Here is a 23,912-nt window from a genome sequence, read left to right as displayed (position 1 = left end):
GTGATATGGTCGGCAGGTAGTTCTTTAGAAAGAAAATAGTTCCTACATGAAAATGCTCACAAGGTCTGTGGATTGTCTTGAGTAACCAGTTCGTAATTTCTGGAGAGAGATATTGCTGTTGAATTTATCTAACCTGATTTTTTTGGAGCTTTTGAGCACTACAAGACGAGTGCCAGCTAGTTCCATTTTACTGAAGCGAAGGCAGACATTTCTACGGCCGGTATCTCCAACACTTTGCAACTAACATCTAGACAAACTAGATTGAAAAATAGCACTACAGGTAAAAGAAAAATGTTTTGGGAATAACCGTCCTTTCAAATTAGCAGAATTAAAAAATGGAATAGAGAAGATGAATGACAAAAGTCTATTTTCTTTTCCCCTCTAAAAAATGTCACAACAACAAAGAGTGTAAAACTGATATTGAGGTAATACTCAACAAAGTGTAAATCTCATTTTGGAGGATGTAACTTGAGCTGTATGGTTTTCTGCAGGGTTGCAGTGACAGGTTTATGAACCACTTTCCTGGGACTGTAGTAGGATATATGCAGTAATACCCCATGCAGTCACTCACTGCCACCATACCCCTGTCAGGCCAAACTAATTAAGCTGTGTGAAGTATAGCAGCTTCCTCTTTTGGAACATGCTTACTGCTCTACCTTTCTTAAGACCAATAACATTTCCTTTAAAGTCATTTAAAGTTGTTTTATTTAATTTTTATTTTATTGCCGTTCATTTTTGTCTGATTTTGTCTCCTTTCTGGTTAACTCTACTGAGGCTACACTGATTGATTATCAGTTGTATGTACAACTGAACGTTCTGTCTATAGAAAAGTAATTTCCTGTCAGTCTGGACATAAAAGGGCCATGTTGAATTTGTTGTTCTGCTAGTGTGTACATTGACATTTAATGTGATTTTGCATGTTTGCTGCCTCAGAATCTCCTTCTGAACTGCAAATCAGTGGATTAGTTTAAGAACATCAGCAGCAATGTGTATGGTGTCACTTGTGTAAACAGTATGTGCATGTGCAAACAAAACGGGGACCTGCTCATTAAAACATTGTTCCCTAGTGCTGCTAGTGGTCAACAAGACTAATACAGTGTCCCAGTTCCACACTAACATATGTACAACAATATGCTACATAGTCATCTATAGCGTATGCTGTTTTTGCACTTAGCACTGAAAATGATAAAATACTTTTGCCATCTGATGCCAATCAAAATTCACCAAAGTCATTAGAATAGGTCAGCTGGAAACAATGAGTGTCTGGACCAAAGTGGTGTGCTGACTAATATTGCCATCCCTCGATCCACACAACCAGCATGGCTAAAAATTAGTGAACCTTTAATTAGATGCTCTGGTGTATACCCAGTCATATTAAAATTGGCACTCCCATACAGCACGTGCAGTATTGCCGAAATTACAGCCTGTAAAATATTTTAATGGCCTCTCAGAGATGTTGTAGAAACGTATTTCACTCTTTTTTCCTAAAATCTAGAATCTAAATTCTTTTAAAATTGGTGGGAGAATAACTGGCTCTTTGAGCAATCTATCTAACAATCTATCTACATTTACATTACATTTTTTTGGTATGTGAGCACTGCTTCAGTATTAATGCTTCAGAAGTATACCAGTGTACCAAACTCTGGTGGCATTTGGAACATGCTCATACATAATACAAAATATCAAAGTAAAGGTTCATTAGAGCACCAGATACTACCAAGGAAAAAGGATTGCATTCAAAGTCCCCAAGTGAGTTTTATTTTATTTTTCTGTAATGTCACCATATGTCTTGATATTGCATCGATATATGACTTGTTATGTAGAATTAAAAGCTTTCGATAATATCATGGTCTTGATAAATATGTTACATGTTAAGAAACACAAAGAGTTAACTGGTTTGGCTGTTTTTTTAGGGAAAAAAATCTGTTTGACAATGCAAATCTAATTGTTTTCTGTACTACAGAGTGATAGATTTTGTCTTGCCACTGAATTTGTGTGAGCATTTTGCAGTCTTTCTCCTCCGTGTTCAGTATGGCCAACATTATCCTATTGTGTTCTCTTACTGCAAGGGAACAACAGATAGCCTCTGTTTTTTTTAAGTAATTCCACCTACTGTGAAGCAAACACCTCATGAGAGCTGCTGGGATGCCAATGACTCAATAGTGCTTTCTATTTTGAGTTCTACCAATGACTGAATTTTCTCTCAGACTGAGGAAAATAGTCATATCTTTTAGATGGTACAGCTGGAACAAATCTTTAGCTTTAAAGAGAGCTTTAGAATTTTTTCCCCCTGAAATACTAAAATCCATCTTTATTTTGCATTCACATATTATATTCCCTTTCTTGATGATAACTTGCAGTTGTTGATGAAATAAGTATGACTGATAAAGACTCAACAGCTATTCAGCTGTAGCAAATTTAGTACATTTAGCTTGACTGGGTGACAACTTTTCAGGTCAACTGAGAGTCGAACTAAAAAAGAGATGAGGTCCAACATAAAAATACATAAACTGTAGCTGAAGAAGGTTAATGTGATTTCTGAATTGCAGATTTGGAAGTACATATTTTAATATATTTTAGACTAGCATACATGTTGTTTTTTCATTCATAGCTGGGAGTCTGGTCTAAAAATATTGCAAATTTGAAATGTCACCTTCACCATGAATTTGCAGAGGAATTTTCCAATTGCCTTTCACCAAGACCATTAAAGGGTAAAGTGAATAGGATAATGTAGTCTGTTGGTTCCTATAGTAACGGTGTGCTCTCTCTTCTTCTTCTGCCACTATGGAAACATTGTTCCAGTTGCGTTGAAAGATCAAAAAATGTATAATATTTATTTTTTTAAATGGTTTTATACCATAAATGATTCTCTTTAACTGACTTAATCAATAGTGTTCTTCAAACATTGCTAAATCTAATCCAATCATCTAATCTTTTTTCTTTTTTTTCAGATTCCGAAACAACAGAGGATGAAGGTGACCAATTTGAGACCAAAGAAGATAGTGGGGATGTTGAGGACCAGGCTGTGCATACAGGTATCAACCATGTCCCTAGTTTGTAATTATTCCTTTAGACAATTTTGGATTTTCTTGTAGTTGTGTTTTACACATTTCAATCAGTGCTATAATGATACAACAATGATAGATATTAATGAGGATTCTGAGTTACAAAGGAAACTGGCCACTAACTGGCAGTGGAATGAACTGAGAACACATCACTAACATATTATCTTATTAAGTTGTCATGGTAAAGGTATCAGCAGTTACGTTTACATTAATCTGTGGTATCTGTATCTATGTGATGAATATAACACAGTAGTAAAATACCAGCTCTTTAGCTGCTAATTGCTCCACTGTGCTTACCAGCTGGTTGCTAAGTTTGTCTGTCTCTGCTGAGTGCTGAGTAGGAAGAGTTTTGGCTAAAATCAAAGCTGATGGTAGCTGTGCTTGCATGCTTGAAAACAAAAACAAAGCGCTTAAAGGCGCTAAGATGCTGTGTAGACTGGAGGAGTACTATGCTCATTACCACTTTTCAAATTGTCCTTTGATCTGATGTTTAGAAAAGAAATTAAGATTAATTTGCCTTGTTATATAATCAGCGCAAGAACCTGATGGCTTACCTGTTTAATATGTCATATCTCCTCTTTACATGAGGTGCAGTGATGGACAAATGTGCAGAAGATGACAGTAGAACACATGGACATGAGGATCACTCTAACACAACCAGGCAAGGCAAAGAAACATGCAAATAACCCTAGCAGTTTTTAAAAAAGACAATAGTCTGCTGATTGTATCAGCCAATCCCTCCAGGATTTCGTGGACTGTTTTTGGAATTGTTGCAGCCTGAAATGCCTAAATTCCCGGCAGCTTTTCTAAAAAAGTTGTGATGCGTGTTGCAGTGTTTATAGGTCTTTTGTTTGGCAATGAAATTGCTGGGGCAAGTGAAAATTGCAGAGATAGTTATGATGTTGTCACAGATTTGGAGCTTATTATTATGAGCATTCAGTGTTTCCCACAGAATTAAAATTTCTTTGTGAGCGCAGCTGATCAGCTGTTACTGCCATTCAACGCAGCACTGAAGACCATCTCCGTGAGCTGCTCTCCTCCTGCTCTCTCTGCCCGGGTAGCATGAGCTAACACAGAACATTGTGATCTCGTTACTACTTGTCATATTTTGCCGCTTGGGCAGATGCCCCGCAGCAGCAGTTAACATCCTACACACAGCTGATAATCTCGCAGATTAAACCTTTAAGAATTGTTGCGTAAAGTGTGATGCTAACAGTTATCCCCGTCACCATGTGTGTGTGGCTCTTTTCCAGGCACAGAGCTGCAGTCCCACAGCAGTGGGGGGGGTAAGGGAATCAATACGCTCCCCTCACGTCTACAGTGGAATTAGATTTTACCTATATTAAGTCAAATTTGCGGTAAAATTGCGTTGATTTGACAAAATTGCAAGGTTGCGCAGAATTCAGGGGGATTAGCTGAATTTGAATAAATTGTTGTGATCTCAACACTGCAACATCCTGGAGGGACTGACCTTTGGACTTGCATTTCATACTAAATACAATACTCAACAGATTAATTAGTAACAACCTACTGAATCCAACAGATTTTGCTTCAAATCCTCTATTTCAGGAGCCAGTCAGAGAATTTTTCAAGAGAATCTCCCCCACAAGCCCTCCCACCCCCATCCCCAAGACTCGTCAAACGCCCTTCCTCCTCTCCAATGCCAAGTCGCTCTGGTTCAACTACACCTCTTAGCTTGCGGAAGAAAATTGTTCTGCCAACTGACTACCAAGACACAGTGCCTGGAGAGTTTGAAGAAAAGGTTAAGCAGCCAAAATCTGTATCCCAAAGTAGCACCCCGGACTCCCGATCACAAACTCCACTGAGTGAATACTCCCGGAAAGAATTTACTTTCAGACCATCTCCAAAGCTTACAAGGGCAAGCTCAAAAGTATTTGAGAAGGTCCGTGGCTTAGAAGAGCGAAGACGAAGCCTTGATATTCCAGAGGGTTCCATCTCGGGAGGATCCTGGGCAGGGTTCAATCGTGCTGGATCTGTAGATTCAGATGATGGAGGAAGCCGGTTGGGCATCTCTAGAGAAAGTTCAAGGGAAGATCTAAGAGAGGCTTTGAAAGAGGATGCTGCTGAACGGAGGTCTATGTTTAAACAGAGAGCTGCTTCCCTGGAGGACAAACCTCGCTACTCCCAAAAAGTTCAAGACATTGAGAACAAGTTTACTGAAGAGCTCCAGCGCATTAAGAAGCTTGTAGGCAAACCTCATATGAAAAAGTCGTTTTCAACTGAACAACTCACTCTAAAAGGCAAGCAGCGCCAGCCTTTCAGGAAAATTGAACCCATCCCTCCTCAGGTCCTTCAAAAGCTTCAAGAAAGGGAACGCGCCCAGTGGGCAAGGGAACAGAGAGAAAAGGATCTTAGTCAGCAACCAATGCAACAACAACAGCAAACACAGCAAGAACAACTGAAGTCCCAACCCCAAAGGACAGCAAGCACTGGTTCAACAACTGTAACAATCAGTAGATTTGGAGAAGTTGCAGGCACCCCAGAGTCGATGCAATTATCTGACTTACCAGGACAACGATCGGTGAGAGAATTAAGTAGAGTCAGTCCAGTAACAGAAATCTTTCAGAGATCATCATCACCAGCATTTTATCATCAACAAAGGGAAGAGTCACCAAGCAGAAATGTTGCCGAGATGACATTACGCAAGGTTGAACGACGGCCACCAAGTCCACTTGTACAAAGGGTATCTCGAATGCAAGAATCCCCACACCTTCAAGAATCTGTTGTGCAAACATCACAAAAGGATGAGACTTCAGGGAGAAAGACGCCAATAGAGGTAGCATTAAGAAAAATTGAAACAAGACCTGAAAGTCCATTGGTACAAAAAAGGGCTGTCGTTTCGCAAGATCTTCCTCATCAACCTCCTTCAAAGCCCCCAAGGGTGTCACCAGTCTCTCCAACCGAGGAGAGAATGGAAGTGGATCCATCTAAACCAGCCTTAAAGATAAGAATCCCTGCAATTATTGTTGAAGATGAAAAAATGGAAGTCGATGTTCCTGTGAAGACAAGTGAGCCTCAGCAGTCTACTGCTAGTGCCAAAGAGGGACGACAGCTAAAGACCAAAGGAAAGAATCGTCGTCCTCGACCCATGTCTCCAGAGTTAGGTTAGATCTGTTGTGCTTCTTTCATTTAGCGTTCTGTACCAGTGTGAAGTTCAATTATGCTTGCTTTCCATGTTTACTCAACCAATTATCCAGTTGGTACTAGAGGGGGGTTTCCTCTAATTTGATCACAGGGGAGAATGACTTTAGGCTTGTCTTTTGCTAAACTGTACAGATTCCTCAGATGATTCTTATGTGTCTGCTGGAGAAGACCCATTGGAGGCACCTGTATTTGAGTTTCCCTTGCAGGACACTGTAGCATCTGCTGGTGCAGATGTACTACTAAAATGCATCATTGCTGGCACCCCCATTCCTGAAGGTAACATGTTGTACTTTTGTGTTTTAACAATGAAAATGTCAAAGATCATTTCAGATTTTATGTTCAAACAAGCAATACACAAATGATATGATTTGTCTTCTCTGTCTTCTTTGTTAAAGTTACCTGGACAAAAGATAACACTGAAATCACCGGCGTTGCTTATTATACAGTCAAAGTGGAGGGTGAACGACATACTCTGCTCATCAAATCGGCTAGAATAAGTGATGCTGGAAAATACTGTGTAACTGCTGTTAATCAGGTGGGCAGAGCGTCCAGCAATGCCACCCTTATCGTCAAAGCAGGTACGTTTGATTTGGGGGATATCAGATGGAACTTAAGTAGGTATATATACTGTAGTATTGTTTTAGAATTTGCGAATCCTAGGATGGTGCCTCTGATTAGCTTATTCTGACATTCATAAACTAACCCTTAAAAACCACATTCCTCTTGCCTAAACCTAACCAGTCCAATCAATGAAGGCAACAAGTACTTGCCAGTTGTAGGGAGAGTTAGGCAGGTCATTTGCATACTGTTATGTGGTGGTTGACTCTGCAAAACTGATTAGCATTATGTTGCAGAGAAAGTGGCATTAATTGCTTGGTTAGTCAAAATTACTCAGTTGTTTATATTAAATTAGAGCACTTCAGCTAGATAGAAGATTATGGCCATTAATATGAAAAGCATCATGCTGCTGTGACCACCATGACAGAAATGTTTGTTCATTTATTGTTATCAGTGCAGATATATACTGCATTTCTGCTCATTTAATGAGGATGTAGTGATTGCATTATTGTTATGATAGTCAAAGACAGAATAGGACACTTAGAATATTCCCATAGATTGATATGGAAAATAGCTTTCATATCCAAAAGTAGGCCAATGTATCTAACAATATTTTTTAATTTGGAAAGCCATCTTCTCTGTCCTAAAAAGAACATCTTTGTGGTCTCTTCCCAACAGGGCATTGTGTTTCAGTTGATTTCTCTCCTGCTCCCTTGTCATTATCTCACTGAGCAAAATGTCTGTGCCATATATTCCAGCTGAACAACCTCACTTATAGTTACCATAGCAACTCAGAGGCGAAACTGAACCTATAAATTGCCCACTGAAGCTCACTGACTCCACCCACTGTGAATCCACTATTGTTTGGATATCACATTTGACATCTAAGACTTTAATTATATTTTAAGCTTTCTTTGTCTTTTTTTACATGAACTCCCTGAACCCCTGTGTTCTCATTGAGCTAAGCTCTTAGTATGAAAAAAATAAAGTTTACAGATACACAATAACATATGGGAACTGTTTGTAACCGGTATTATCTGAAACTACAACATGAAATATAATGTAACCTTTATGTTTTTACAGAATCTGTGCAGGAGCTAAAGGGAAACCTGGGTGTGCCGAGGGATATCAGCAGCCCTATTACATCTGATGAGGAGTATCTCAGTCCCCTGGAGGAAGGCATGGATTTTGGAGGGCCAGAGCTCAAGCACACTATTGACACACGATTCAGGCAACCCCCTGCTTTCCTGGTGAGAATATATAGAACTAGGCCTGATTAATATGTACTTGGTTAATATGTACCTGTCAAGGTGCAGACACACCAAACCAACATCAGAGAACTAGCAGCAATGAAAGCCCCCAGCAGCGTCACCTCACAACGCTGTTTCTCAGCCAGAAATTATTATGTGTAAACGGTCTTTATGCTAGTCAGCCAATTAGCACATTAACAACTCAATCCGATATTAAAAGAACAGCGACAATTTACCCAACAACACAATCCATCAAGAAACATTTCTGCTAAAGAGCTTAATGGCTAAAGAGAAACAATCTTACCTTATATCACAAGTTTGTTTCATTCTCACTCCCTCTTGACGTTTTTTGCCGACTCTGATTCAACATGCTGAATTGGTGGGGAAAATGCAGACGAGTGTCACATTGCAGCCACTAGGTCAACTTACTATCACCAATGGCCCACCATTGAATGATGGCTGACTGTCAGCTGGGTGTGTCAGGGTCTTTTGAGTATGCAATTGTATGTCTGGCATACTTACACTTACACACACTTAATCAGCTGTATTTCTGATGAATGGTAAACGTTTGCATGAAAATGTTATGTGTACAGGATGACCTTTATTCTGTCAATATTAATTTTTCTGTATGAACGTGCTATCCACTGTGGTCATCACATCAACACATCTGTCAAATATAACTTGTACAAGTAAATAAAATGCACCTCTCAGTTTCTAACTTGCATTGCATTTCAAACAGGTAACTATGAGTGATCAAGCTGTCATTGAAGGACAGGAAGTCACCATGTCTGTCCGAATAAGTGGACAGCCCAAACCCATGCTCTATTGGTAGGTTCTCACTTCATCAAACCACTTCAACTCGTTGGTTGCATGGGACATGGAAAAGACTTTCTCTGTATCACAACTGTCATCAGGCTTGCTTAGTTGCAGAGTTATACATGAACCCTAACCCTAATGTCACGTTGAAGCATCTGACCAGTCATGGAAACAGGTATTAGCAAGTGAATGATGGTCATATCATTTTAAGTAAGTTTTAAAAAACAAAAGAAATGCACATAAACTACATCCTTTTTGGGGGGGGGGGCCTGTGATCGGGAGTCCTGGATGCTACTTTGGGATACGGATTTACAGATTTTGGCTGCTTAACCTTTTCTTCAAACTCTCCAGGCACTGTGTCTTGGTAGTCAGTTAAGTCATTCTTAACTGTGTCAACTGAACTTTGAATTAGCTCTTGTGAAGTGTGAACTCGCACATCACTGCTTGACTGCAGAGTTTGTTCTCTAGCGTGCAGCTTTATTTCATCTGTTAAAGGAAGTGGAAGATTCATGTTTACTGCCTAACAACCTCCAGGCTGACAGAAAGAGTCTTAATAGGGAAAAGAGTAGAAAATCATACTTCCCCTGTTTACCATGGAGCTGCTTTTTGCCCAGACCCACAAATGTCTGGCTGAGCTAATGAGCTCTGAGACAACAATCTGGAATTCACAGTCAGTGAGTGCAGTGCTCGTTCAAAACATTTGATGGCTTGGCCTGTGGTATCGCTGCTCGCAGTTTTCTCGAGAATTGCACAACAAAATAACTTAGAACATGCCTTGAAGAACTTTTAAAAAATGCATCTCATATACGACTTACTTACTGTGTATTTATACTTCTGCTTCACAAAAAAACATTGTCAATCACTAAATACTGTACATTCGCAGCTACTCATCGTCAAGAGGACTAGAGGAATGTTAAGTGGCTTTACAATTTTTCTGAAAAGGCGTATTAGTTTTTTGCAACAGTATTGCATTGATTTAATTAGAGGCAGTAACATTATTACTGTAGTAAGTTTGGCAAGATTACACACTTCTGGTTTCAAAGGCAGATGGCAGTTTTTCTGTAGGCTATCTACTCATGCTTGCTGACTCCAGGGAAGAGAAGAGGAGTTTGGTTATAACGTTTGTATATTCAGCACAAACTGCAGTCAATGAGGCATAACCAGACACCAGCCCGCAGTGGACGACATGTTGTTTGACTCTGTAGAGGCCTGCGCTTCGTGGGTCTGTGACCAAAAGCATTGATTTGAAAAGCATTGAAGTTAATCACGGATGCTTGATATGTTTCAGTTTGCTACAATGTAACATCTCTCTTTTTTCATGTGTAGTTGAATGTACTGAAGCAAGCGATAGAGTTCTTGCTTACATAGATGAAGATATGCTCATCCCTGTAGGGCCTTGTAGCCCTGACCCCACCGCTGCACAGAGTCACAGAGCACTGTTCGCTTGTTTATTCAAGTTTATTAACATTGAATGCGCTGCATGTTTAAATTTCCCCAGATATGATAATGCACGTACTTGGGTCCCCAGCAATACATCCACCAAGTGTGAACTAGATCAGGTAGAAGGTTCTTGATATATGCGAAAGACAAATACATAATGTCATACATACATGCATACACATATATATGCATTTGTACATACATACATCCAGCAATTTTATGCTTTATAGTTAGGAAATCCAAAAATAGCCGGATCGGATTGAAATATCCTTACAAGGGTGAGGTCTTTTATTATTAGTGTTTGTAGAACCTAATGTTATGTTCTATCAGCCGGTCTTAATGGCTGTTAGCTCGGACAGCTTCAAAACATAAGGCTGGCACTATTCTATATTTTTATTTTTGTCATATCACATGAAAAAACCAAAGCCTGCTATGTCTTGTTCCTCTGTGCCACACGGCTCCATTATTGTTGAGTAACTTCTAAAAACATACCAGAGGGCTATGCTGTGAACTTGGTGACATGTTCCCTCATTACCACGGGCATGAGCACTGCAGCACTGTAGTTTTGAGTCAGTCACACATACACCACTCTTCTGCTCTAAATACTCCCTTATGAACCATCTTTGGTGTTGCATTAAAAATAATTTCTCACACTTCTCAGATGGTCTTCTGTCAGCATGGCTCGCTGGTTTTCTCTATTTTACTGAGAAGACGAGAACAACACTGGTGTCTTTTACTGATAAAGCAAAAGGCACGCACTGTTTCTTTATCATTAAAAGAGCATGCAATGTTGATTTAACAGTAACAGGGCATGCGCTGAGTCAGATAAGTGCAAGGCATGCCCTTTTTCACTTATATTTTGACAATTTTGAATTCAAACTAATTGCAGATCAAATATGATTTATTTTAACAAGTTGGTATGGTAGTTTGAGTTTCATTAATAAAAGTCAGTGGAAAAGAAGGTGGAATGTATTGGCAGATGGACTAAAACATCTTAGGTTTTGGTCTTTTCATGGGATTTTATTATTATAAGTGTAATATAGAATAATGCCAGCCTTATCCCTTAATATAGGAGACAAGAATAGGCTGATTCACACCGGCAAGTTTTGTCATTGGAGTTAGTCATCCTGACTCTCGAGAGACAATAGCAGAAAAGAATGTGCTAAACATAATATTCGCAGTCCTGGATAATGTATCCCCCCACACCGCCACCCCCTTCATACCAGCCAGAAGAGCGCCTGTGGTTGACAAAAAGTATGTGCTTGGTCATCCTTTGTTGCATAAATTAAGTTTAAAAAAGCTCTGAGTGGTATGATGCGTCATTTTTCTCTTGTTTTAAAACAAAAATTAACCCCTTTATTTTCCTCTTTTGTAGGCTGAGGGACAGAGTTACAGTGAAAACAGGCCCACGTCACATTGTACGTGAGACAGAAGATGGCACTTTTAACATGACCATCAAGTCCGCAATGAGGTCGGACTCTGGGATTTACACCTGTAAGATCATCAATGAGTATGGGACAAAGCAGTGTGAAGGAAGGCTTGATGTAAAAGGTACTCTTATTTTTAAATGTTCCATTAATCGTTGTCACACATTAGACTCTCTTTATCTGTTTGATTATGATGCTTTTTGTTAGTTCAACTTTTTCACAATTTTGTATTTGCTATTAACGTTCCGACAGTAGTTTCTTGTGATAGCATCGACATTAATACCATACTTTAAAGTGAATAAAACCATTTAACATGACCAGTGACGAGTTCACAGCACCAGGTATCACTTACAGCACTCTTCAGAAAATGTCCTTTATTTACACCCAGCCCCGCCAGTTGAGCCAGGCCTGGCTATCATCCGCCCGGTCAGGGACATCACAGCCAAGGCTGGAGAGACAGTTTTGTTTGAGTGTCATGTCATCGGACCGAAGGACACGGATGTGGACTGGCTTGCAGATGGAAAACTGATCCAGCCAGCATTGCTCAACTGTAAGATGCACTTCGATGGAAGAAAGTGCCGCCTGCTGCTCAACTCTGTACACGAGGACGACAGCGGGACGTACACGTGCAAGCTCAGCACAGCTAAAGGTATGTTGAAAGGAGAGAAGATCACAATGTGTGTGGTGTAAAATTAAAATGAATGTATCTGTTGTCTGTTTTTACCTTTCAGAGGAATTGACTTCATGTGGGAGACTCAAAGTCATCCCTTCAATTGAACCTCTCTTCACTCGCAAGCTGGACGTTCTAGAAGTTATAGAGGGGCGTAACGCTCGATTTGACTGCAAAGTCAGTGGGACGCCATCTCCAAGGGTCATTTGGAGTCACTTTGGTAGGATTGTACTCCTTGCACCCAGAACATCACAGAACATCTTAACTTTAAAGGTATAGTTGGGATGTTTTTATGTGGGGTTGTATAAGGTACTTATCCAAAGTCAGTGTATCACATACAACAGATGACAGTCAGCACACCCACAGTGTGGAGAGGCAGGCTGGAGTCTGACACAGAAGCTGAGCAAAGTACTGCTGTGGACTGGGGCACCTAAATAAATCTCATCTAAAAATCAATATCAATATAGTTTGCTATATTTAGAATATTTTCACCACTTAACCTTGTTGTCAGGGAAGTGAAGCCGTTATATCGCTCTCATCAAAGCCAGACTCCATTGAGAAGAACAATATTTTAATATCGCTAAACACAGGAGCTGCAGGTCTATTGCTGCCTTAGTCTGTGTCACTGTGTGACTTTGGCATTTTAAAGGGTTAGTTCAGATTCACCAAAGTGACACAAAAACAAAAAACTTAAACAATCAAGGCACAAACTAAATAATAATGGCAGAACAAGACCAGCAGCTCCTGTCTTCAGTGATGTTAAACTACTCTTTTCTCAAGATAATCTGGACGAGATCATAGATGGGGAATTGAAGTCGTTAAAGGCTTCCCTGTCAGAATGGGCTTTCTGACGGAAAGATAAAGCCATGAACGGACTCTCAATATGACAGACACTTAAACTGATATAGATTTATTTAGATGGAACCTTTTTTTGGGTGGCTAAAATAAGTTTTGCTGCTGCCCCCATCCACAGCAGTTAAGCTTAGCTTCTGTGTTGGAACTCCTACCACCTCTCCAAACTGGGGCTGTGCCGACTGCCATCTGCTGTAGGTAATACACTGATTATGGAGAGGTACCCCACACAGCCCCACTTCAAAAAGTCCAAACTTTCCCTTTCACATCCAAGCCTTTGTGAAATTGTTAGTATTAGTATTCTTACATTTTTCTTGATATTTCTTGCCCTCCCTGAGCTTTGCTTTTTATTTTATGATGTATAACACACTTTATAACTAAAGCCATGTATAAAAATTAAATAAATAAAAATAAAACCTCTTTTTTCTTTTTAGACCATCCACTCACAGAAAGTGAGGACATTCGAATTCTTCAGGAGGGCGGCCGCCACTCTCTCATCATTTCTCATGTGACTAATGAGGATGAGGGTTTTTACACCATCTCGGCCCGTAACACTCACGGTGATGCAGAGAGCTCTGCCGAACTTTACATACAAGAACCACGACCAGCCATCTCCTCACAGATGTAAGACCATATTCCTCTTTGGATGTTAGGACATAGTGCTTGCGTGTTCATGGACGTTTCTAGATTATAGATTATAAAGTGTTACTTTATGCACTAACAGACACAGGGGAATAATCCACATATCCTGTGTGCCACTCTCTCCATCCTTCTGTTCCCGGACCTCCCTTCCTTTTAGGGCTAAACTGGAGAAGATGCCATCGATCCCAGAGGAGCCAGAGGTCCCAGAGAACGAGGTGGAGCGTTTCACCATGCCTGACTTCATCAAACCCCTTTATGACCTGGATGTGATCGAGGGAAAGGAGGCTGTGCTCAAATGTAAAGTGGCCGGTTTGCCATACCCCACCATTGTCTGGTTCCACAACGGCAAAAGGATTGAGAGCACCGAGGACAGAAAGATGACACAGTGTAGGTGTTTCAAAATGGACTAACATTCACTCAGGTGTATCGAATTACTTCGACCTTTACAGAGCAATTTCACTCTGGGCAACTGATTTCAGCATTTTTATTGAAAGCTAAAGTGAAATGAATATTTTAATCAAAATAAAAAAAGGACTTGAGCAACTACATGAACAAAAAATCATTTAATAAAGTCAATGGAGAATAGCCTTGCATTAATTAAAACCTTTTAAGGCAGTATGTAATGTATAACGTTCAGACCAACACTACAAATTAGCGCCCCAAGAATTACTTTACTTCCTTACCATAAAGTTACATAATTAAAAGTTTGGCAAGTAAAGTCACTGTGGTTAGGTTTAGGAAAAAAAACATGATGACTCAAGACTCATGACTTACAGGTTCACTCAAAGGTCACATGGTCCTACACATCAGTCTCCTGGGAAAGTACCCGAGGAAAGTCCTGTATTTTTGTTACCATTCCGTCAGTGACTTGATCCCATTTGATTTGAGCAAATAATCTCAGGGACAATAAGCAGTCCTTTTATTTTCACTTTTGGGACACAAAGAAAATGATAATTTATAAAAACAGAGTATGTGCTCGATTGAATCCATGATTAAATATATATTTTGTTAAACAGATATATATTTAGATATATTTTGTTATTGCAGTTACATAATATGTTCATATAAGTTTTTTTTGTTTTTTTTTTTAAATATGTATGGTTAAGGCCTGGTTAGATTTAGGCAACTACAACCACTTGATCAAAGTTAGTAAAGGTCGTGGTCAAAGTGTTTCATAACTGGGGACTGCATTCAATTTGACATTGTCACAGCAAGCTAAGTTGCACAAAGGTAACAGACCTTTACTTCCCCTTGTAGATCGTGACGTCCACAGCCTGGTCATCCGCTCTGTGTGCCATGCACATGGTGGTGTGTACAAGAGTGTCATCTCTAACAAAATTGGCAAGGCCACTTGCTATGCTCATCTTTATGTCACAGGTAATTTTCACTCCTCTTTTTTTGGCATGCACCTCAATAGCAACACAATGGGCCTCAGACAAGAACTGCTTGTACAAACAGAATTGTTTGGAGAAAGGCATATCAGAAGCATTTATGAACCTCTCATTCCACTGTCATCATTTTCAGATATCCTCCCTGACCCTCCGGATGGGACTCCGGTGATAGAATCCATCACTGGCAAAACCATCATCTTAAGCTGGAAGAAACCAAGGAGGCTGGACCCTTCCATTGGTACACAAAAAATATATTCATAATTATTTTGTTCATTATCTGAAATAAATAAATTATATTCCTAAAAAATCTATCCTGATGACATTAAAGCTAACATATTCAACACTGTGCATTTTAACATGGAGTAAATATATAAAGATCTTTAATACAGAGTAAAATGAAAGACTGATATACATACTGAGACAGTTGACACAGTATTTTATCTTGTGTGTGCTACCTGCATTTAACATTAAAAATAGCAAAATGCCATGCTTCCTTGAGTAACAAAATTATCGTATTTTTGTGGGGGGGAAAAAAGTTGCTTCAAATTGTGGCGTAGCATTTTACATGAAACACCTTTTCTTTTCAGATCCCAGCTCCCTGATGTATGCTATCCAACAACAAGCCCTGGGCTCCATCCAATGGACCATCATAGCTTCTGGCCTGAAAGAAACCACCTACACCATCACCACCCTCTCCAAAGGTGTGCGCTATGCTTTCAGGGTGCTGACCATCACCTCAAAAGCCTTCAGCAAGCCCTCACTTACCACCGACACAGTGCAGCTCCTGGACCGAGGTACATTCAGCTTTCTAGAGCAACCATCCATCCATCAGTGTGCATTAACGGTTTATTAAATATTACCCATGTGTCTGTTCTGATGTAATTCTAGGTCCCTATCTTCAGGAGGCTCCAGTGATTATTGATAAGCCAGAAATTGTATATGTGATGGAAAACCAGTCAGTCACCATCACCATCACCCTCAATCATGTCAACACTACAGTCATCTGGAAGAGGTATCTGTCACTCTTCTATCAAGTTTCTATTTCTATTTCTTTTTCTTTGCTTTATTTTTACATGATTGAGCTTGCAGCTTTCCTTGATACATATACATTATAGTTATATAAAGTCAATTGTAATTGTATTTTAATCTTATTGAACAAAGAAAAAATGTGTAAAACTTGTATAGCCATAGTTTTAGAACAACACTGCCATTGTAGTTTTCAGTGTAACATCCATGTTGTCATCATATGATTTGAATTCATCCAAGTCAAGCAGTTTCTGGGGGAAAGGTTGCCACCTTGTGGACCCAGTGTATTACAGGATAGTTAGCGTATGTGAGTGACAGACATAAATACAGCATGACAAAGCATGCAGGCAGTTTTCTCACTTAAATTGATTTTCAAAGATTCCATAGCAACGAAGAGATTCATATATTGTGCCCTGACTTACACTAAAGCAAGAGCCAAACATTCACCACACCGGCTCTCTTGCCTGCATCATATGAATCCTGGTTTACAAAACAAACACTTTTTCACAGGAGGGGGGTGGTCCTCTCCAGCAAGCCAGGCCTGTACGAGATGACAATGCCAGATGATGACCAGCACACGCTGAAGCTGCTTAAAGTGAAGAGTGCTGACATCGGCGAGATGATGTTTGTGGCTTCCAACAAGTATGGCAGCGACACCTGCACCTTCAACGTAGAGATGGCAGGTAGGTGGTAGACTGATTTGTCTATCTGTTAGGGGTGTAATGGTACGCAAAATTCATGGTTTGTTTCATACCCCTATTTAGGATTCTCCCCACCCACCCACTCAAAAAAAAAGAGGATACTTTTTAATTTTTTAAAATTTTTTTCTCAGTAGTGCAAGTGTCAAAGACAGACACATTCCTTTTGCGAGGCATTGAGGTAGCATTTTATGCGCTGGCAGCTTTGGTAAGCTATTTTTTTTTACGAGCACTGATCTCAATGTCCCACAAGGCAAAATCTTAGAACATGCTATAAAACTGAATGACTTCTATTGTTAAATTTGAATAAAAATGCAAAATAAATAGAAGAAAAAAAATTACAATTACAATGGACCTTTTTCACATTTTGGGACGTCATAGTACAAAAAGCATAGGTTGATTTATTAATATTAATGATAGCTTAGTTTCATTAAGTGTCCCAGTAAACTAATTCAGTGAGCTAGAATGGGCAATACCAGCACAGCAACATCTCGTCCTCGCCTTAAATACAACTTTGGCTCCATTGCCGTTGTAGTTGACCAGAAACCTGCGGGCGGGTCTTTGAACTTCAGCAATACGCCTTTTGTGCTAACCTTCGATATGCTGTTAATGGTGTATGGCAAACAGTTTGTGGGTGAAACTTGTGAACTCGTGTTTCGTATTACTAGTGTCAGTCTTCATATCGTCTTTCTTGAGTGTGGCTTTGTGCACCGGAAAAATACACAAAGCACTACAGTTCTACTATCCATCTTTGCATTTATCTATCTAAAGCTAACTTGGTATTTCACCTTTGCAACTCTGTTCACAGCTCCACCAACATTTGAAACTATCATGGAGGACCTGGATGTTTGCGCTGGAGAGACCCCTCGTTTTGCTGTGGTTGTGGAGGGCAAGCCCATTCCTGACATCCTCTGGCTCAAGGTTTTTTTCACTTTTTAGCTGTCAAAAGTAGTTAAATAAGTAGTTACCGAGATAAACTGAATTACACAGCAGAATAATTTCTTCAAAAGTAAATTTACAAATCATTTACTGTTTGCTTTCAGAATGATATCCTGCTGTCAGAGAGCTGTCATTACACATTTGTGTACGATGATAACGAATGTTCCCTGGTCGTCCTAAATGCTCGTCCTGAAGACTCCGGGGTTTACACCTGCACTGCCAGGAACTTGGCAGGATCTGTGTCCTGTAAAGCTGAACTCACCATTCATGACGGTATGAGGTCAATCTCTCAGAGCCATAAAAAATATCTGTCAGTCCCCTTACTGCACAGCTAACAAGCTAAATGAAGGAACTAACATGACCATTGTAGCTTGTATTTATTTGGATTTAGCTGTACATATGCCCATTTCTAATTAACCTTTGCTCACTACTGTAGCTAAACGTAAAGAGGATCCAATGGATGACGAGGAGACTATTCTCAGGAAAATGCGCAGACTGACTGACAACTATGACATCCACAAGGAAATTGGAAGGTTGGACATTACTTTTGAAATTCCATACTTTGATGCAATATAATACAGGAAATCCACTGTCTGCACTTGAATCAGTTTTTTTATGTACAAAATGAGGCTGTGTTTTTTCATGTCTTGTTGCGTCTATATTTGGAATTATTACTTATATCAGTTAAGTAGCTATGAACTAATTTTTCCTCCTGATTTTTTCCTCCAGAGGTGCATTTTCCTATGTGAAACGTGTGACCCAAAAGGTTGGCAAAGTGGAGTATGCTGCAAAGTTTATCTCCACACGAGCCAAAAAGAAGGCGTCTGCTCTCAGAGAGATGAACCTGCTTTCCAAGCTGGACCATGAGAGAATCCTTTATTTTCAGGATGCCTTTGAGAAAAAGAATGCAGTCATCATCATCACTGAATTGTATCCTTCTTATGCAGCCATCACACAAAGTATTTTCATGCAGAATAAACAATTAGCCTTGAAAAGGAAGTGAAATGATGAATAAAGTGTTTAGGTCTCTTTCCTTTATGTAGCGTTGTGTTGTTCTGGAAAAATTTCTATGAAAAAACTTGTCTTGTTAAAATGGAAATCAACCTGTGTGCTTGCATACTAACTGTAAATGTATTATAATTAGCACTTTTTTAACACTTCATCTTAAGGTCCAGAAAGAATAGCCTTAATTAATGTTCAAAGATGCCATGAGGAGCTGCTCGACAGATTCACACGAAAATCTACAGTAATGGAGTCTGATGTAAGTCCTGTTTTGTGACTTTTGTGACTGAACAAATGTTATTGCGATTTAATATAATTTATTTGTCTCATAAATGACAACTGCATGGATATGTTTGTGTTTTGGGACCCTAGGTACGTTCATGTATAAGACAAGTGCTTGAGGGTGTGGACTACCTTCATCATCTAAACATCATACACCTGGACATTAAGGTAGATGCTCGTGGATCCTCACTCTCCTGCACTTTCATTGTCTTCCTTTGGAAATAAAAACGTTGTTGTTGTTACATATACCAAATCACCATAAAATATGTATTCTGATGGCAGAACAAGATAAAATAATTTTTTTTTTCCTTAGCCTGATAACGTCCTCATGGCAGACTCCCACAGCGATCAGATCCGAATCTGTGACCTTGGCAATGCGGTGCAGATCACACCCGATGACACTCAGTACTGCAAATATGGCACACCAGAATTTGTAGCTCCAGAAATTGTCAATCAGACCCCTGTGTCAAAAGCAACAGACATCTGGTAGAGTATCAGTTTAATTTATAACAAAACTATTTGTTGTTCTATCTTAACACACTATTGTTGTCACAATACTGGAATTTCTAACTTTGTTACAATACACTAAAAAATATCCATTTTCGATAACATTGTTGGTACCAGAGGAAAAAATTGTCATTAAGGGCATACGATTTAAATTTAAAAATTGTATTAAAAAGATAAATGTAACAAGGTTATACATTACAATGTTCTTGGTTAGAAGCAGAAAACAGCAGAATAACTGCAGTAAACATTAACAATAAGAAAGAACACAAAAAGCACAGCAGTATTAAAACCATTCAAATATTCAGCCTTAATATGTGATCAATTAAACTTTTTTTGCCAAAACCACAACACACTACCTTTTTTTAATTCTCTTCTGTATTTTCCTAGGTCAGTCGGAGTTATCGCATACCTGTGGTGAGTAAAATTTTTATCTTTTATTTTCTATGTTATTAAATGTATTTCAGGATGATGAATATCAGTGTTAGTTTTTGATATGTTTGCCTGTTCAGGATTATCCATAGGTGATTATTAAAAATGTTTGTTTCTGTTTCCAGTTTGACTGGAGTTTCTCCATTTGCTGGAGAGAACGACCGCAGCTCTCTACTGAACATCAGGAACTATAATGTAGCTTTTGAGGAGAGCATGTTTGCTGACCTTTGCAGAGAGGCTAAAGGATTCATCATAAAGCTGCTTGTAGCAGACAGACTGTGAGTAAAATTACTGGATCTCTTTATCAAGATGTGTTTTATGTCTATTATTTATTTATTTATTCACCATTCTGTAACTGCATTTAGAAATTGTTCCCTATAAGGTGATTAAGAAGACAAAGTCCCTCATGTTAATTATTTTTTTCTAATAATAGTTGCTTAACAGATGAACATTTGTTTTTTTTATATTCAATTATTTTCTTGCTCCTGTCTTTAACACTCAAAGTCTCCCTTCGGTCCTTGTCACATAGGATAGCTAAGAGACCACACTTTACCAAGCTAGACAATAAAACAAATGTATATAAATCTAGAGAACTGAAATATGCCTCATTTTCCTGTAGGAGACCTGATACTAAAGAATGCCTCCGACACCCTTGGTTCAAGGTAAGACAAGGCCACTTCACATGACAGAGTTTATCACCCGCAACCTCTTTCTGCAGTAATTTATTCTTGAAGATGGTGAGCGAGGCCCTTTTCACAACTTTTTCATTACATTGAATGTCTATTTATTGTACAGACACTTAGCAAGGGGAAGGCCATAAGTACAGAGGCCCTGAAGAAGTTTGTGTCACGCAGGAAATGGCAGGTGAGGCTTATTTTATTTCCTATTTTGGTTTACTTTATTGCATTACTCCCCAAATGCTTATAAGGCATTCAATGGTTGCATCTTTTTTTTATGCTATCATATTTCTATTTTACAGCGTTCACTAATCAGCTATAAATCAAAAATGGTCTTGAGGTCAATCCCAGAGCTGTTGAATGATTCCTCCAGCCATATCTCCATTGCAGTTCCCAGGCACCTTAAAGAAGGCTCACCTTTGCCATCATCATCTTCAGACTCTGATGAAGACATTGATGAATTGCCATTTATCCCAATGCCACTTAACATGGAGTTTTCTGGATCAAGGATGTCACTTAATGACATACAAAGCAATGAGCAGGAAATAGGAAAGCAGGAAGGATCCAGTAAATGGTCTGGGTCTCCTGATCAAGCCCCTGAGGCAATGGAGTGTGACTCGACAGAAATGGACAAAGAAGGAGTCGAATCAACAGGCAAAGGCCGCCTGCGGAAAAGGTCGTCACAGGACAATGACAGGGGTTCCTCAGATGAAGAGTCACTTGCAGAATTACCACAAAAGTCACAGCTGACTAGAAAACCCCTGCGAAGAGGTTCAAGCATGGAGTCAGACAAACCAGAGGGTGGACGACGAAGAGGTGAACTAAGACGCGGAGGCTCAGCTGACAGCGCTTTGCTGCTCCGCATTACACCTGAGGAAGCAGCTGGAGAAGGAAACCAAGAGGATGGAAGAAGAGTTCTGAAGAAGGCTGTCTCTATGGAGCTACCAAGAAGAAGCACCAGCCCAGGAACTGCCAAGATGAGTCAAGAAGACTATGCTCTTAAACTTGAACTGATGAGACAGCGACTGCTTCGTGGTGGCTCGGTGGACAACAAGATGAGCGGACTGAGAGGACCTCTATTGGAAACATTGGGAATGGGAGATGAAAAACGTGCAATATCCTCAGATCGCTACCCTCGCACTGCTCGTTTGGGCCCACCACCACTAATCAGAGCTGCATCCAGCGATTGTGCTACAGAGGAAGTTCCCAAACCCAAAGTCTTGCGCAAAACTGCTTCTTTTAGTCAAGGTGATTCAGAACCCATAGCATTACACCGCCGGTCAGGAGCTCCTTTGGAGATTCCTGTTGCACAGGTAGAAGAGAGAAGGCTCAAGGAGGCTATATCTATGTCAGCTCTCACTGAGCAAATCAAGCTAGACTCTCGTCCAGTGACTCCCAGGGAACCTTCACCAAAACCACCGACACCAGAGTCTGTTATGCAGGAAAGTCCAACCAAAACAGAAAGCGAGGAATCATTAATGGAAAGAGAGATAAAACCTGATGACACTATGAACGAAAAGATGGATGGGCTGACTACAGATAGTAATTTTGATGAGAGATCGAGCACAAGTGGTTTCTCAGAGAAGGACATGAGCATATCAGAAGAACCAATGATTGAGTCTGAGTATACGGGCCAGAGAATTCCCACACCACCCCCTGTGGTCCAAAGCTCTAAACTAGAGGAGAAGATGGAGGAAGAAGGAGGAAATGAGCAAGAAGAAGAAGAAGAAGAGAGTATCAAAGAAGGAGAGGAAAGAATCGCTGACTCAAGTGCTAAAGAAGATGTAGATGTTTCCGAAGAAATGGTTGAGGAAGAAGTACCTGCTAAATCTTCTGATATGATCATAACCACAAGCTCAGTTATGGTGAGACCAACACAAGAATATTCCCATCCATCAGCAAATGTTGTGTCAACTTATGTAACACCCTCGCCTCCTGCTCGAGTTGTTCTTCCAGATGGAAGGACTTCAGCTTATGCAAGTATAATGCAGACCATCATGGTCCCTGCAATTCAGCCTCCCAATGAACAACCTTTAGGCCCCTCTACACCTGTTGTTGTTCCAGCCACCTCATCATCCTCTGTGCCAACTGAAACAGTTGCACCCACACCTTCACCTGCCAGCATGACCGCTGCTTTACCTGGTGCACCACAGCCAGCCATCATCTCAACCACTGAGCACCCTGCTGTATATTCCAGGGTAGCGTCACCAGAAATGATGACAAAAGAACCTAGTCCGCCAAAGACTATTGCACATTCCTCATCCCAACAAGAGCTCTCAGCAGGACATGACTTTGAGGACATTACCTCTGAAGAAGTCTTTGAGGCCCGCTTCAAAAAACGGGAATCTTCCCTAACAAGAAGTCTGAAATTTCTGTCACGGTCAAAGAATGAGGACAAATCACAAGCAACCTCATCAGACTCCACAGAGTCGGGTGAAGAGATATACAGACCTGGGCCAATTGGTGCACCTTTGGAATTAGCACAAAGGAGACTTGAGGAGAAGTCCAAGTCAGTTCAGGACCTTCGCGAAGCTCAAAAGGACCAAGGCTTTATGAGGAGGCTCTCTATGCGCCTGAAGAGAACGCCGTCAACTGAGCGCAAGGACGAAACAACCAAAGAGGAAGATTCCATCGCTTCAAGACGTAGGCTTTCTTGGACTATCGGCCGCAGAGGGTCACAGGACAAGAAGGAGGTTGAGATGACGCGCATGGATGGTGGAGATAATACGGTGGTAGAACAAGATGAAAAGGAGCTTAAGAAAGCTAATGAATCACCAGTCTTGGCAATGCGCAGAAAGATTGAATCAACAGTGGCTGGGATCTCCACAAGAATTCGCAGCTACTCAGAGGAAAGGAGAGCATCAGAGGACAAGGAAACCAAGAGGACACCCATTCTTTCCATGCTTCGTCGTGCAACATCAGAGAGCCGTGCCACGAAGGTTCCCAGTGTTCCTCAGAACCAGTTGGCATCTCAGGCCAGTAATGGTGCCTCATCGGAGTCCCTAGACTCTATGTCCAGCCTAAAGTCAGAAACAACAAAGGGTATGAAGCCATTACTTAAGCATCTTATTGAAAT

General features: G+C 40.2%; 1 protein-coding gene across 2 annotated transcripts in view; it reads left to right on the top strand.

The window, feature by feature from the left end:
* Positions 1–23,912, top strand: part of spegb (striated muscle enriched protein kinase b) — a 45,894-nt gene that overhangs the window by 10,761 nt on the left and 11,221 nt on the right. The window contains exons 2-30 of one of the 2 annotated variants that reach the window (XM_042494392.1): positions 2,952–3,035; positions 3,660–3,726; positions 4,635–6,190; positions 6,363–6,506; positions 6,626–6,808; positions 7,872–8,038; positions 8,778–8,866; positions 11,670–11,845; positions 12,110–12,370; positions 12,453–12,611; positions 13,678–13,867; positions 14,043–14,272; positions 15,143–15,262; positions 15,410–15,514; positions 15,864–16,070; positions 16,165–16,288; positions 16,813–16,985; positions 17,809–17,921; positions 18,044–18,212; positions 18,376–18,472; positions 18,669–18,869; positions 19,143–19,200; positions 19,314–19,391; positions 19,537–19,709; positions 20,118–20,144; positions 20,285–20,437; positions 20,779–20,821; positions 20,955–21,023; positions 21,139–23,878. In XM_042494392.1, the coding sequence (XP_042350326.1) occupies positions 2,952–3,035; positions 3,660–3,726; positions 4,635–6,190; positions 6,363–6,506; positions 6,626–6,808; positions 7,872–8,038; positions 8,778–8,866; positions 11,670–11,845; positions 12,110–12,370; positions 12,453–12,611; positions 13,678–13,867; positions 14,043–14,272; positions 15,143–15,262; positions 15,410–15,514; positions 15,864–16,070; positions 16,165–16,288; positions 16,813–16,985; positions 17,809–17,921; positions 18,044–18,212; positions 18,376–18,472; positions 18,669–18,869; positions 19,143–19,200; positions 19,314–19,391; positions 19,537–19,709; positions 20,118–20,144; positions 20,285–20,437; positions 20,779–20,821; positions 20,955–21,023; positions 21,139–23,878 (7,956 nt within the window). Of the gene's footprint in view, positions 1–2,951; positions 3,036–3,653; positions 3,727–4,634; positions 6,191–6,362; positions 6,507–6,625; positions 6,809–7,871; positions 8,039–8,777; positions 8,867–11,669; positions 11,846–12,109; positions 12,371–12,452; positions 12,612–13,677; positions 13,868–14,042; positions 14,273–15,142; positions 15,263–15,409; positions 15,515–15,863; positions 16,071–16,164; positions 16,289–16,812; positions 16,986–17,808; positions 17,922–18,043; positions 18,213–18,375; positions 18,473–18,668; positions 18,870–19,142; positions 19,201–19,313; positions 19,392–19,536; positions 19,710–20,117; positions 20,145–20,284; positions 20,438–20,778; positions 20,822–20,954; positions 21,024–21,138; positions 23,879–23,912 lie in introns of both variants that reach the window. The other variant, XM_042494391.1, reaches the window with a different exon arrangement.

The sequence above is a fragment of the Plectropomus leopardus genome, chromosome 10, assembly GCF_008729295.1.
Source record: "Plectropomus leopardus isolate mb chromosome 10, YSFRI_Pleo_2.0, whole genome shotgun sequence".
Classification (NCBI taxonomy): domain Eukaryota; kingdom Metazoa; phylum Chordata; class Actinopteri; order Perciformes; family Serranidae; genus Plectropomus; species Plectropomus leopardus.
Note: the sequence above shows the minus strand (reverse complement) of the source record. Positions and strands in the feature narration are given on the sequence as shown.